General features: G+C 44.6%; 1 protein-coding gene across 1 annotated transcript in view; it reads right to left on the reverse strand.

The window, feature by feature from the left end:
• TEDC1 (tubulin epsilon and delta complex 1) overlaps positions 1-15,502 on the reverse strand; it is a 299,208-nt gene that overhangs the window by 63,137 nt on the left and 220,569 nt on the right. The window contains exon 7 of the mRNA XM_089681503.1: positions 4,016-4,216. Within this exon, the coding sequence (XP_089537629.1) occupies positions 4,016-4,216 (201 nt within the window). The remainder of the gene's footprint in view (positions 1-4,015; positions 4,217-15,502) is intronic.

The following is a 15,502-nucleotide window of genomic DNA, read 5'->3' on the forward strand; positions in this document are numbered from 1 at the left end:
GGAGTTGTGGTACACTATTCCACTATAAAGAGATACTTATACAAATATGGTCTTCATGGAAGAGTCATCAGAAGAAAACCTCTTCTACGTTTGAACTTTGCAAATGAACATATAGACAAGCCTGATGCATTTTGGAAACAAGTTCTGTGGACCGATGAGGTTAAAATTGAACTTTTTGGCCGGAATGAGCAAAGGTACGTTTGGAGAAGAAGGGGCACAGAATTTAATGAAAAGAACCTCTGTCCAACTGTTAACCATGGGGTTGGATCAATCATGCTTTGGGGTTGTGTTGCAGCCAGTGGCACAGGGAACATCTCACGAGTAGAAGGAAAAATGGATTCAATAAAATTTCAGCAAATTTTGGATGGTAACTTGATGCCATCTGTGAAAAAGCTGAAGTTAAAGAGAGGATGGCTTCTACAAATGGATAATGATCCTAAACACACCTCGAAATCCACGGGGGATTACATCAAGAGGCATAAACTGAAGGTTTTGCCAAGGCCTTCGCAATCTCCTGACCTCAACATAATTGAAAATCTATGGATAGACCTTAAAAGAGCAGTGCGTGACAGACAGCCCAGAAATCTCAAAGAACTGGAAGACTTTTGAAAGGAAGAATGGGCAAAGATACCTCAAACAAGAATTGAAAGAGTCTTGGCTGGCTACAAAAAGCGTTTACAAGCTGTGATACTTGCCAAAGGGGGCAGTACAAGATATTAACTCTGCAGGGTGCCCAAACTTTTTCAGACGTCATTTTTTTTTGTTTTCTGTTATTTTGAAAGTGTAAATGATGGAAATAAAATCTAACTTTTGTTGACATATTATAAGAATGTATAATCTGTAATTTGATGCCTTTTGGAGATTTTTCCATCTTTCCTTGGCTTCTTTATGCACATTAATACAAATTTTTAGCTGGGGTGCCCAAACTTTCGATCCCCACTGTAGGTGATGGTACACTTGGCTATATTCCCTGATCATGCATACAGGGGCAAGCATTAAAATTAACTGTTTTTGCTACAATGTTGGTTTAACTTCATGATACACAAGATACGTCTGGCAAATTATCAGTCCAAACATTGAGAAAGACTCACATATGTGGTATCTCCATATTCAGGAGGAGTAGCAGAAGGTGGCTAAGCATTTCTAAATTGTGTGGCATAAATATCCTATTACATTGATCATTTTCTGCATTTTGCAAAAGCCTATGGCAGAAAATTACATTTTTAACCACTTGCCATCTGCCATATAGCAGATTTACTGCTACAGGGCAGACGGTCTGTTTAAAATCACGTATATAAACGTGATTTTGCACTTCGGTCACTGGGGGGGGGGGGGGGCGCACCTGCCACTGGAGTGCCGCTTCTGCTGTGACTGAACACAGCAGAAACCGATCAACAGGCGCCGGCCAATGGATGAGTGCTGGCACCTGTTGATCTCCGAGGAGACTGACAGAACACAGCTCTGCCAAAGTAAACAAGGCAGAGCTCTGTTATGTCAACAGCGAATTGCTAGATTTTAGTCAGGAAATAAAATCTAGCAGATTGCCTAGTAAAAACAGTGAATAGAAAACACAAAACACTGGCTAGGCACACAAACCCTTTGATCACCTTTGATTTACTCCTTCTGAGCCAGTGTCATTAATACAGTGACAGTATATGTTTGTAGCACTGATCACTGTATTAGTGTCACTGGTTCCCACAAAGTGTCAGTCAGTGTAAGACTGTCTGCTGCAATATCACAGTCCCGCTATAAGTCACTGATCAACACCATTACTAGTAAAAAAAATAAATAAATAAAATTCCAAACCAATCAATATATGCTTATTGGGAGTTTTTCCAAAAATATGTAGCAGAATATATTTTGGCCTAAATTTAGGAAATTGGAATTTTAACTTTTTTTTATTGGATGTTATAGCATATAGTAAAAAATATTGTTTTGTGTTTTTTTAAATGGTCGGTGGCTTTTTATTTATAGCGCAAAAAATAAAAACCCTGAGGTGATCAAATACCACTAAAAGAAAGCTATTCGTGGGAAAAAAACATAAATTTCATTTATGCACAGCGTTGCATGACAATGCAACTGTCAGTTAAAGTAATGCAGCGCCGTATCGCAAAAAATGGCCTGGTTATGAAGGGAAATCTTCTGGAGGTTGAGTGGTTAAAAGACTCACACTGCCACTTAAAATATCTGTATAGTGTGTTAACACTGCAAAATGCGGTCAATTTGTGGGGGTTTCTACTGTCCTGGCACTCCAGGGCCTCCACACAAGTGATAGGTCAGGAAATTAGATGTCTAAATAAAAGCCCTCAGTTAAAGCCAGTCCCAGCAAAATGCTCCCTCCCTTAAGAAACCCCTCCACAAAGCAAAAATTCCCTTATCTTTCAAGCAGAGAACCCTGCTCCCCCCCCCCCACACACACACCCACACAACAATAAGCAACTCCCGGCAAACAAAAAAGTATCCCCTTTTCAGCAGAAAAAAAGCTCCCTCCCCCCTGGCTGTGTCACATGACGTTACCGCTCAAGGGGCCCATTAAGAAAGTAGTTTATCTTACACAAATCAAACAAATTGAGTTAATAAAAGTAAATCTGCAGTGTAGACAAAACATTCTAAAATAAATTTATTAGAGAACAGCGAGTTTATAGTGCCAGGACAAAACTTTACTTTTAAATGGATATCCCCAGAATGCTGCCAAAGCATTAATGCATATTTAGATTTTTTTTTTAAGGAATTAGGAAAAGTAATGTATTTTTCCTAGGCCTAGAGCTGGAATTCAACTGTTGGAGCCAGACAAAGCTGGAACTGGCAAACATGGTGCACTGCCAGCTCTAAAGGATACGCTTTTCACAGATATTAACCCCATAATATTACCAGAATAAAGTAATTTTTTTACTATAGTGGACTATTAAAAATATGCTACATTTTTTTTGTACTTTAATATCAGCTGTGGACAAAGTTATCGCCACCCAAAGTACAAATATATACAAGTATACAGTATGTCCCGGCCTGGGGATAGAGAGCAGGGTGGGAGCATGTGATGGGTAAGTAATCACCAATGAAAAAGGGAGGGGGGGTAGGGGTTAACTTTCACTGACATAACATCAAAGTGACGGAGTGGAGTAGTTCTAAAATTTACTGTGGGGGAGGTTTGAATTTCACTGCCAGGAGCACCAATGCGGGGAGAGGGGGGGGGGGGTTAAGTTTCACTGTGACTGACCACCAATGTGGGGGGATGGGGGGTTAATTTTTTTACTACCACTGACCACCAATACAGTGGGGGGAGTTTACTGCCACTGACCACCAATGCAGTGGGGGGTTAAATTTAATTGCCGGTGACCACCAATAAGGGGTGGGGGGGTGTACTCTCATTGCACCTGACCACCAATGTGGGAAGTAAATTTCACTGCCACCGACTACCAATTCAGAAAGGGGTGGCTGGAGGGTTAAATTTCATTGCCAGTGACCACCAATGCAATGCAGTGGAAGGATGGGGTGACCACCAATGCAGGGGAAGGGGGGTTAATTTTCACTGCCACTAACCTATACGGGGAGGTTACATTTCACTGCCTGTAACCATCAATGAGGGGGGGGGGGGGTTGTTTTAATAGCACTGACACCAGTGCAGCATATGGAATCTGACACCAATGCTGGGTGTTATTGCATCCACTGACACCAATGCTGGAGGTTATTATTTCACTGACACAATGCTGGGGTTATTGTACTCCAACTTCTTCATTGTGTATTGCGATACGCTTAAAAAAAACAAAAAAAAAAACAGCAAGACTCACATTTTTTGGGCTTGTGCTATTGTGTGGCCCGTACTTGAGGAGCTCCATAATTTTTTAGTTGACCACCACTGCTCTTAAAGGTAAAACAACAACACACATGTCCTCCTGGGCGCCAGAAAAACTGCTTGAACTATTGTTAAATTAGAAACATTTTATTTCCAGCTCAAGTTCACTTGAAATGTTTTCATTACTAAAAACTCCCACTGCATCAGCTATCAAAGACATACCTGTTCATGCCATGTAAGCTTCTGGTGTTTAGCTAGTTCATGGAACTGATCACGAACATCAGAAAATGACTTATGCAATGCCTTTACATAAGTAAGATTGCTCCGAGGCTGAAACTCGCTTTGAAAAGATGTGTATAAGCTGATCTCACTTTGGGCCATCGTAATGCAGTCATCTTCTGAAGCAGACTGGAAGACTGTTTCCTGTTGGGGGGGGAATATAAAACAAAAACCTGCTTATTACATCATGTACTACCTACAACATATATACATATACGGCTTACTTAGAATAACTCAAAATACTAATATGTATATTAATGAACAGTCCTGGCCAAAAATATTGGCACCTCTGCATTTCTATTGCACCACTTCGCCCAGAAAATCATTGCAATTACTAACATTTAGGCATTTTTGTGTTTATTTTGTTTGTATTGGTATGACACAAAGTGGAGAAACAAAAAGCCAAATCTTGCATATTCCAATCAAAAACCCCCAAAAAGAATTAGACAAAATTATTGCCACCTTCTCAAAATTGTAAGAAATAATTGCATTCCAAGTTTGTAATTCTCCTGTAATTTGTAATTAAACTCACCTGTATTAATTAACAGGTGCGGACAATATAGAAATCACACCGGCAATCAGTTAAAATGGTGAACAATTTACTCAACCTTTCTGTTGTGTGTCTGTGCGCCACATGGAGCATGGAAAAGAGAAAGAGAAGCAAATAATTGTTTGAGGATCTGAGAACAAAAATTATGGAAAAGCATGGACAATCTCAAGGTTACAAGTCTATCTCCAGAGATCTCAATGTTCCTGTTTACACTGTGTGCAACATTGTCAAGAAGTTTACAGCCCATGGCACTGTAGCTAATCTCCTTGGACGTGGACAAAAGAAAAACTGATCAAAGATTGCAATGAAGGATCGTTCGAATGGTGGCTAAAGAACCTCGATCAACTTCCAGACAAATTCAAGCTGACCTTCAGGCACAGGGTACAACTGTGTCAGCTCACACTGTACTTTGCCATCTGGATGAAAATGGTCGCTATTGTAGGAGACCCCAGAGGAGCCTACTGCTGACATAGAAACATTAAAAAGCCAGATTGGAGTTTGCCAAAACTTACCTGAGGAAGCCAAAATTCTTATGGGCGAATGTGCTGTGGACAGACTAAACAAAATTACAGCTTTTGGTAAAGCCTTTCATTCTACGGTTTTCACAAAAAGAAATTAGGCTTTTAAAGAAAAGAATACAGTTCCTACAGTCAAACATGGTGGAGGTTCACTGATGTTTTGGTTTGCTTTGCTGCTTCCGGCACTGGATGCCTTGACCGTGTGCATGTCATTATGAAATCTGAAGACTACCAAATAATTCTGGGGTGCAATGTAGGGCCCAGTGTCAGAAAGCTGGGTCTCCGTCAGAAGTCATGGGTCTTACAGTAGGACATTGTCTGAAACAAGCAACTGATTTCAGTTATTTTTTCCAAGGGGTGTACTATCAAATAAAATTGAGGGTGCCAATAATTTTGTTCAGTCCATTTTTGGAGTTTTGCATGGAATGTGCAAGATTTGGCTTTTTGTTTGTCCACTTTTTCTTGTGTCATACCAACACAAACAAAAAATAATAAACATAAGAATGCCTAAACATTTGTAATTGCAACAATTTTTTGGGTGAAGTGGTGCATTTGACAGAAATACAGGTTTTCCAATATTTTTGACCATGATTGTAGCTACTATACAGTAAAAGAATATGATGTTCCTTATTTTGTATAATATACGATCACTTCATTTTTTTTTTAGAAATACAGTGAAAACAGTTGTAAATGAGAAGAAGCACGTGACCCAGTTGTAGCATTTTAGGATGCTACAAAGGGATGATTCCATTGGCAATAACAAAAAGATTCTTAAAAAAATCCAGGGTATGGTGCCAGTCAGTACAGATTGTTCTGTGACCTCTGTTTTCTTCACCGTATTTATGGTATATGGCTTTGGAAACCAGCCCACTCAGTCATGTTGATAGAATAATAAAAGGAGCAGTAGCACACTGAGGAGGCCATCCCTAAATTCTCTACCTCTATAAGCCTGTTCAAGCAAAAAGACTGAACGGTTTGGCTGCGAGTTAAAATGGAACTTGTTAGCTCCTAATGATGTGAAGACCTGTAATTTAAGTCGAGTTGGTACATAGCTGTTTCCAAACCAGGGTCTCCCTATTGTGCCAAGGGACCTTTGGTGAACACTTGACAAAGGAAGAAAATGAATGCCAAAAAGAAAAACTGGTGAGGGGACTAGGTGCAAATTGTCTTTCATGATCAGTTGCAAGCCAACTCGGTTGATCATCATTTAGGGGTATCATTTCATTCCTTAAAAATGTACAGTGCAAAACTGTTGTACACATCAAGAAGCACCTGGTCCAGTTCTAGGCACTAGAAGGTAACTTTAAAGCGATACTAAAGGTAAATTTTAGAGTCAGAGACCCGGGACAGCCGAGGCTGTTGTGCACATCGCTGGATCTCGATGAGGCTCAGGTAAGTATTGAGGGGGCTGGGGGCACTGCTGCACACAGGTTTTTTACCTTTATGCTTAAAATGCATGAAGGTAAAATACCCTGAGCCTTTACAACCACTTTAAAGTATAACTAAAGGTAAAACTTTTTTTTTGTTTTGGATGGAGTGCAGAGGGATTAGAACACTTGTCAGATTCTATTGCTGTCTGTGCCTCTATTAGGGAGATTCGCCCTCCCCATTTGTCCTGTTTACCATTACCATTAAAAGGGATGGTAAAATGAAATCCTAAATTTTGGGTTGTCCCCAGAAAAGTAACAGGAGGGGAAGTTCTCCAATTGAGACACTAGTTCTGGTGACCTAGGGGTCCCAAAGGAATTCCCTTAATTTGCAGGGATTTCGTCTCACTTCCTGTTTGGCTATATGACAGGAAATGAAGTGAAGCAATGGGATAGATAGATGCCAAAAAAGTCTGATAGGGATCATCCACAATAAATAAAAAAAGTTTTCCCTAAAGCTTTAGTTTAAGAGTCTACAAAGATATGATTCTATTGACAAGAACAGAAAATTCTCAAAAAAGCATGGATATACTGCCAGTTGGTATAGCTTGTTCTGTGTCCTCCATTTTCTTCACTGTATTTACGCTACATGGCTTGGCCACAGAGCCTACTCAGTCATATTGGCAGAATAATAAAAGAATAGTAGCACACTGAGGTTTTCCCTGAAACCCCTTCTTCTGTAAGCCTGTTTGGACAGAGAGACTGAAGGGTTTGGTTTGGAGTGCAAATGGATCTGATGAACACACCAAGGAACCTTGGGTGAAAACTTGAGGAAAAGAATAAAATTAATGGCAAAACAGAAAAAAAAAAAAACTGATGAGGTGACCAGGTGCAAATTGTCTTTAACTATCAGCTGAAAGCCAGCTTGGTTCAGGGGCAACAATATCCCTTCTTTTTAGGGCAGTGGTCACAAAATGGCGGACCACAGTATGGAACTGGACAGAGGAATAGTCACATCCGGACCGCAGCCACGCCATCGCCGGGTGCCCTCCCTTGGGCCCAGGCCCGGTCTGGCCATAAGGCACACCAGGCCGTCGGGCTTAAGATGACCGTGCCGCACAGCAGGAGGTAAGCGGTGACCGCGGTCTGCACAGAGCTAATACAGATTGTGGCCGCTGCTCACCTCCCGCTGTGCAGCTATGCCTAAAGCAGGGCCGACAGTAGGAGCTGCAGTGACGGCTCCAGTAAAGAGTAGGAAGCGTTGCTGACACAGGGACACCTTCTCGGCTGGCCGCTGCACTGAAGGGACAACGGCTGCCTCTCTTCTTCACCTGCTGGCACTATGACAGCTCTGTAGCGGCGGTGGATGGGGCTGTCTCTGCTGGACAAGCTGTCTCTGGAGGGGCTGTCTGCTGGGCGGCATTGTCTCTTTGTCCAGTTGGGTCCAGCAAACAGACATCCCAATCCAGCAAAGAGACAGCCCAGTCCAAGAAGGGACATCCTCATCCAGCAAAGAGACATCCCCGTCCAGCAAAGAGACATCCCCGTCCAGCAAAGAGACATCCTGTCTTTGCTATATATCTGCTCTGTTAGGGGTGCTGTGTTGTGTTAAGGGGGCTGTGATATAAGGGGGGCAGTGATGTGAAGAGAACAGAGGACACTGTGGGATTTCTTTAAAGAGGGGACTGTGATGTAGAGGGGACTACAGTGTGAAAGGTATGCTAAAGATCATAATGTACCAGGGGACTGTGATGTGTTATATCACTAACGGGATTCGGACCTCTGCTGGAAAGAAATTTTGCTGACCTGACCTCCGTAAATTTTATATTTCAATATATTTATTAAGGATTTTACAGAAAGACAGGAAACGCAACGCAACGCACCAACATGACAAGTTGCAGAACATCAAGCAATAAAATAGTACATTCAAGTACAATTTGTAGCAACACAACAACAAAATCAACCAATAAAGCGTAATAAGGAATACACTGGTAGCACATGCAAAGTTTAATGAATTATGAGCAAACTGCTCCATAAACAAAGTGGCATAAATAATATCATTAAAGTAGTAGACAAAAATAGAGAGAACAAAAAATGAGGGAAGAGCTGAAGAAGAAAAATAAGAACTAAAACCCTGAAAAGAAATGAGAGAGAGGGCCAGCCAAGAGTCCGCTAAATAGCAAAAATACGGGGGGTGCTCGTGAGCAGCATAGGGAATGACCGCTTGAAAGCCGTGCTCCTCCACTGCCGGTACATTGCTCTTCTTTCTGCCTCCTGGGGAGCCTGTTCTGTCCCCCACCCTTGCCCTCCCCTTCTGCTGATCCCCCCGCCACCTATAGGGAAAAAATCAGCGGCCTCCTGCACCTCCAGCGCTTGCTTGCCGAGCCGCCGATGCAGCCTACTCGCGAGCAGAAGCCCTGGCCTCGATTTTGGCCGCATCCCCGGCGCTACCCTCGGGCGGCCCGGAAACCATCTCGGACATGGAGAGCCTGCCTGACATCTCTGCAGACCTCCCACAGCCCCTTTTGTGGGACGCCGACCTCCTACAGCCCCCCTTGCGGGCCGCAGACCACCCACAGCCCTCCTTGCGAGTCGCAGACCTCCCACAGTCCTCCTTGCGGGGTGCAGACCTTCTGGCCAGTTTCAAGATCATGCTGCAGCAGGAGCTTCACACCGCCACCTCCAGACTAGCGACTCATCTCACAAAGGAAATTCGCGAATTGGGCAGCCGCACTGATGTTCTTGAAGATAAGATGTACGCTGTGGCTACAGTGATCGAAAATCATGAACAGGACCTTTCAGATCTGAGAAGAGAGCTTGACACGGCTCTTTTGCGCCTGGAAGATTTTGAGAATAGGTCCCGTCGGGCTAATCTTCGCCTGCACAGCCTGCCTGAAGCCATCGTTGAACTCATGTCCACCGCTAACGTGCTTTTTCAAGAGTTGGATCCAGCGATACCGATAGACCGCCTGACGTTCGATCGCATTAAACGGGCCCTGGGTCCGAGGAAGTCTGAGGGTCCTCCCAGGGACATCATAATTAAATTCACCTATTACCGTATGAAAGAATCGCTCCTTCGCTCTGCCACGAGACAAGCAGGATCTTCACTTTCAAGGTCATCCGTAAAAGCTGTTCGCGGATCTGGCACCATCCTCCATACAGAAACGTCCGCAGATGAAACCCTTCACATCATTCCTCTTGAACGGTCACATCAAGTACCAATGGGGCTTTCCATTTAAGCTTACGTTCGCGTACCAAGGTCGGAGCCATGTTGTCCAACGGAAGAGGCCAAGTCGACCCTGGATGTGCTACACCTTCTGCCCTCTCGGGATACCTCCGACAGCCTGGTGCAGCCCTCCGGATCCCATCCTCCATCTCAGCTGGTGCATATATGGGAGAAAGTTGGCAGCCATAAACGCTCACTCCCTAGTACCCCTCCGTTGTCTGCTTGAGTACGGTTGGATGGGTAAGATTTTTCACTTTTCAGATGGCTTGATCCACTGCCGTGACTCTCCGCATTTCTGATGGGGCGGAGACCTTGACTGGCCCTTGTTGGGTGAACTTTTCTTATGTCTTTGTATGTTGCTTGTTTTTAGTTTTACAGTTTGAAATATTCTTCTACGCAATACTGGTCTGTACTGGTGGTGATCCTCGTTCCCTGACGGCTTCTTGCGGTCCAATTTTGAGTGGAATTTTTTTATTTTTTTAGGGGTGGTAGGCGATATGTTTGTAAGCTGTGTGTCCTATCCCCTTGTCTTTTTTTATTTTTTGTTTCTGCTAATTTTATTGTTATGCCAGGGTTTTGGTTATGTTGCTCCCCGGCTCCCGCCGTGTCAAGGTCCTACCTTTTCCCAGAGGTTATGTTACGCCATGTGCTGGCATCCATCTTGGATTTCTGCTGAGCATGGTGGGAATCTCTTATGCTTTCAGGTCTCTGAGGTCCATCCCCCAGAGGGGTGTGGCTGAGTACATATAAGCCTGTGATTCGCACATGCTCTTTGCACTTGTGTCTTGTGTCTTTGTCTTGCTACAGCTCTGTGTATACGCTCGTGACTCTTCTGGTATCTGACTCGGCTTGTGACTAAGACCATTCTCTGTGTTTTCCTTCGATCTGACCTTGCGTTGCTGAACCCGGCCCGTGACCTGTGATTCTCTGTCTACTGTTCTGTACCGTTTTGTCCCGTTGTTGTCGACTTGGCTTGCCTGACTACGCTATTGTCATTCTCACCAGCTACACGCCATTGGCGGCGGCCATTACCGCAGCCGGGGTGTCTCGGGGGCCGTGACCTGGTTCCTGGCTGCGTCAAGTCCATCCCCACCATCAGGGGCCCTGGTGAAGGGCAGCCTGGGACACGCCGGCTCCTTGTTTTTTTTTTTTTTGGGGGGGGTGTTATTGTACTTCTTTATATACATCGGGGGCCTTCCTGGCTCATGATCCTATGCCTTATATGATTGGTGCCGGCTTCCAATCTAACGGGGCCGTGACCCGGAATGCCTCATTTCCATTATGCTGATATGTCTGTGTACCCGTTTACATTTTCTCTATATATTATGGTGTCATATTATGCATTTCTTAAGGTAATGTGCTTGACATTGTCTTTTTTCCTGTTATGTTCCCCCCCCCTTTTTTTTTTCTTTTTCCTTCTCCCTTCCCTTACCCTTTTTTCCCTCCTTTTCCTTCCCCTTCCCCCTTTCTTCCCTTCTCCATGAAGGTTCTTTTTGTATTATGTTGTTCATGACACACCCATGTGCCCGGTGGTAGAGCCACCCCCTATGTAAGTCCTTGCGGTTGGGACGCCATTTCCACTGATTGTGGTTTTGTTTCACTACCTTAGAGTGTACATTTTCTTCTTCTGTCTCTTGTTTGTCTGTTTTTATTTTCTCTTTTCTCACGGATCCGGGGCAGCCCAGGGTAAGGTTGCATTTGAGGATTATCTTAAGTCCCAGGACGTGGACGTAGTTTTCTCAATCCTCCGCGCCGTGCTACCTCTCTCACCATTATCCAACATTTTTCTCTGCTTCAGCCCTTGAGAAGCATAGGGGCGTGGTTATTGCTATTAGATGCAATCGGCTGTTTACTTGCAATCTGGAAATAGCTGATCCCACCGGTAGGTATTTGCTCCTCCAGGGTACCCTTTGGGACCAGGAGGTGACCCTGGTGGGTTATTACGCGTCAAATAGATTTCAACACAAATTTTTTTCTCACTTGTTGAAGGTGATTTCGCACCACCAACGTGGTATTCTCTTATTGCTGGGCGATTCGAATGTTGCTCTTAATTCCTCTGTCGATCGCCATTACTCGACAGGAGGGACCCCTAGCCACGACCTCTCTCAGGAATCTAAATTGCGTTATACGCTGCAAGCTTACAGTTTGGTTGATGTCTGGCGGGAAATGCATCCTACGTCGCGGGAATACACTTTTTATTTGGCCCCACACTTGAGCTTTTGTAAAATAGATCACGTTTTCATTTCTTTTCAACATTTATCTTTAATTCAAAAGATTGTCATCTCGACCGCATCCTGGTCTGCTCATGACCCATTGGTCTTTTCACTGTGTCTTTCTGGTATGGCTCGGCCCTCTTTACTGTGGAGACTCGACTCAATGAATCCCTGCTCACCACTCAGGCTTCTTGCTCCGAGGTTCTTTCGCACATTCAATCCTATTTTACGGACAATGTGGGTTCTGTATCCTCAGCTGTCTCTCTGTGGGAGGCTCACAAAGCCACCATTAGGAGTCATTTGATTCAGATCGCCTCGTCCAGGAAACGGGCCAGAGAGAAGAGGATGTTGTAATTGACCTCGAGATTGGCTGTGGTGGACGCTACTTGGAAAGCCTGCCCGACTACGGCCAATAGGAAAGCTTGAGATGTGGTGGCTGCTGAACTTGAGCTTATCTCCACTACACGAGCTGAGAAGCCCTTATGTTGGGCCGTTCATAGGTTTTATACATGCGCCAATAAACTGGGGCCAATGTTGGCCAAGAAACTTAATTCGCTTGGTCGCATGCATAAACCTGTTCAACTCTGAATGAGGGGCGGTGGCCTTACCTCGGACCCTGTGAAGATTACTCATAGATTTGCAGATTTTTTGTCCTCTCTTTACCAAAAACTGAACACCTTTGTCACTGAACATGCTGATAGTTTTTTCGCTGAGCTGCACCTACCCTCTTTATCCATTGCAGGCCGAGATGCCATGAATGCGAATATCTCTGAATCGGAACTCTACCAAGCTATCAAATCTTTGAAGGCCTCCAAGGCTCCAGGCCCAGATGGGTTTTCTGGGCTCTATTATAAAACATTTGCCACCATTCTGGTTCCATATTTGATGGCCTTTCAATTCTTTGAAGCAGGGTTCCCGGCTTTCTTTGGAGTCTCTTCAGGCGCATATTACTATGATCCCTAAGAAAACTGAAGATGCTTTTGAACCGCAAGCTTTCAGACCGATCTCGCTGCTAAATATGGACTTGAAGATTCTGGGAAAGGTTCTGAGCACCAGAATTAATAAGTATCTACTCTCACTTATTCATCGAGATCAGGTTGGCTTTGTTCCAGGGTGAAAAGCTGCTGATAACATCTGTAAAGTCATCCATCTCATTCATATTTTACATCGCCGCAGGATACTGGGGTTCCTTTTATACCTGGACATTTATAAAGCGTTCGATTCACTTTCTTGGGAATATTTGACACATACGCTGTCTAGATGGGGGTTTGGTGACGTATTTCTGGCTTGGATCTCAGCTTTATATTCGTCTCCCTCGGCCTCTGTTAAATATGCAGGGTTTTTTTCCTCATCCTTCCCTATTTTCAGGGGCACAAGACAGGGATGCCCATTATAACCTGCTCTTTTTGTTCTCGCTCTTGAACCTTTAGCTACAGCCATTCGAAATCACCCGGATATTTCTAGAGTCCCCTATGCCGGCACCCAATACAAGGCCAACGTTTATGCGGATGATGCCCTTTTGGCTTTAAACAAATCCTCTCATCACTCTCCCCAATCTCCAGGTCATATTGGACCGTTTTTCAACTATATCTGGCCTTCGCATCAATTTGTGTCAGCACCTGTGGTAGTGAGCTCTTAATCCACAGCTTGGGGTTCCCCATGGCACGGAGTCTAAGCCCCAGCCTGCTTGTTCACCAGAGCCTCTGATGGTGGGGATGGACTTGCAGCAGGCTGGGACCAGGTCGCAGCCCCCAGGTACACCCAGCTGAGTAGAAGAGACCGCCAGCAGGAGCAGAGTACAATGGGAGTAGACTCAGGAGATGCAGTAGGCAAGCCGAGGTCAGGACAGGCGGAAGACAGGCAATGTCAGGAACGAAGCCGAGGTCGGTACACGGATAGACAATATAGGAGGAATGTCAGGGACAAGCCGGGGTCGGTACACAGATATACTTGAACGGATTCTCAGAGGAACACGGGAGCTGAGACAACAAACATTGCTCAGGCAAAGACAGGCCAGCTAGGAGGCAGGCCAGGAAGTGATGAAAGGGAAGCACATAAAACCCAGGGAATAGCAGACAACGCCCATAGGTGAGCACAGAGAAACACACATGTGAAGGAACAGCAAGGAGCTAAGACAAACAAACAAGAGGCTGCAGGCTAACTTGTGACAATTTGTCTAAAACCACGGCATTGAATATGACGACCTGGTTGAACGGTTACAGACACAATTTCCCTACCGTTGGGCATCCCATTCTCTGGCTTATCTTGGCGTTACACTTACTTCATTCTACTCTGCCTTATTTTTGGCTAATTATTACCCCTTATTGTGCTCTGTTACTTCCCTGCTTCATTCTTGGCAGTTTCCTTCTTTATCATGGATTGGCCGGATACATGCTGTCAAGATGACTATCTTGCTGAAGATCCTGTACTTTTTCCACACTCTCCCTATTCAGGTTCCTGCGTCTTTTCTTTGTGTGCTGCAAAGCAAGATTCTCAGTTTTATTTGGGCTTATAAACGTACCAGAGTGCCTAGAGCACTCTGCGGGCGCCAAAGCAATGTAGTTGAGGAAAGCGGAGCACAGTTGGGTGATTCCAAGAGTACCCATAACAGGATATCTGTCGTGACATGAAGCATAGACAACTGGGAAATCTGAGCCACCAAGTAGTATCTAGAAATGTGGAATTCCCAAATCTCCCTGTAGACTGAGTAGTCTACAGGGAGATTTGGGAATTCCACATTTCTAGATACTACTTGGTGGCTCAGATTTCCCAGTTGTCTTTGCTTCATGTCACGACAGATATCCTGTTATGGGTACTCTTGGAATCACCCAACTGTGCTCCGCTTTCCTCAACTACATTGCTTTGGCGCCCGCCTAAGTTGCGCCCTCCGGATTTGAGCCCTATCATGCTTCACAGTTTACGAACCTGGGATTCTGTAAAATATTCAGGTAATTTAATTTCATCATTTCTACCTCTTTTGCCGATTACGCATAATCCTTTATTTCTGCCAGGCCTAGAACATCACCCCTTTCTCTTGGTGGACCTCCCATGGCTTTGTTATTGTACATGATTTTCTGAGCGCACGTACGTTTCCATCATGGGATACTCTTTGAGAATCAAGGGGGGTCCCGCCACGGGAATATTATCGGTATTTGCAGTTGCGCCACTGGGTCCTATCCCTCCGTTGTACCTCTACATACCCTTACCTCAAAACGCCCTTTGAGCACATTTGTCAGCATTCCCCAGGGTCCCCTGGTCTCATTTCTGTAATTTATGCCTCCCTTAACAGTAGGTCCTCCTCACCCCTGTCTTATGTCTCTCAATTGGAGCGAGGATTGGTGTAGGGTCTGGGGGATGGTGGCGAAATGTTCATTCAATACAGTCACTCTTGAGGCAGCCTATAAAGTTCTCTTGCGGTGGTATTGGGTCCCGGCTTGGACTGCTCACTTTAATCTGACTGGCGGAGATAGGTGTTTCCGGAACTGTGGTCTACGTGGGGACGTCTTGCACATTTGGTGGTCGTGCCCGTGATTGATAGGCTTCTGGTCTAGGGTTT

This window comes from Staurois parvus, unplaced genomic scaffold (assembly GCF_062004578.1).
Source record: "Staurois parvus isolate SC_StPar_1 unplaced genomic scaffold, SC_StPar_1.0 ptg000267l, whole genome shotgun sequence".
NCBI classification, from domain to species: Eukaryota; Metazoa; Chordata; class Amphibia; order Anura; family Ranidae; genus Staurois; species Staurois parvus.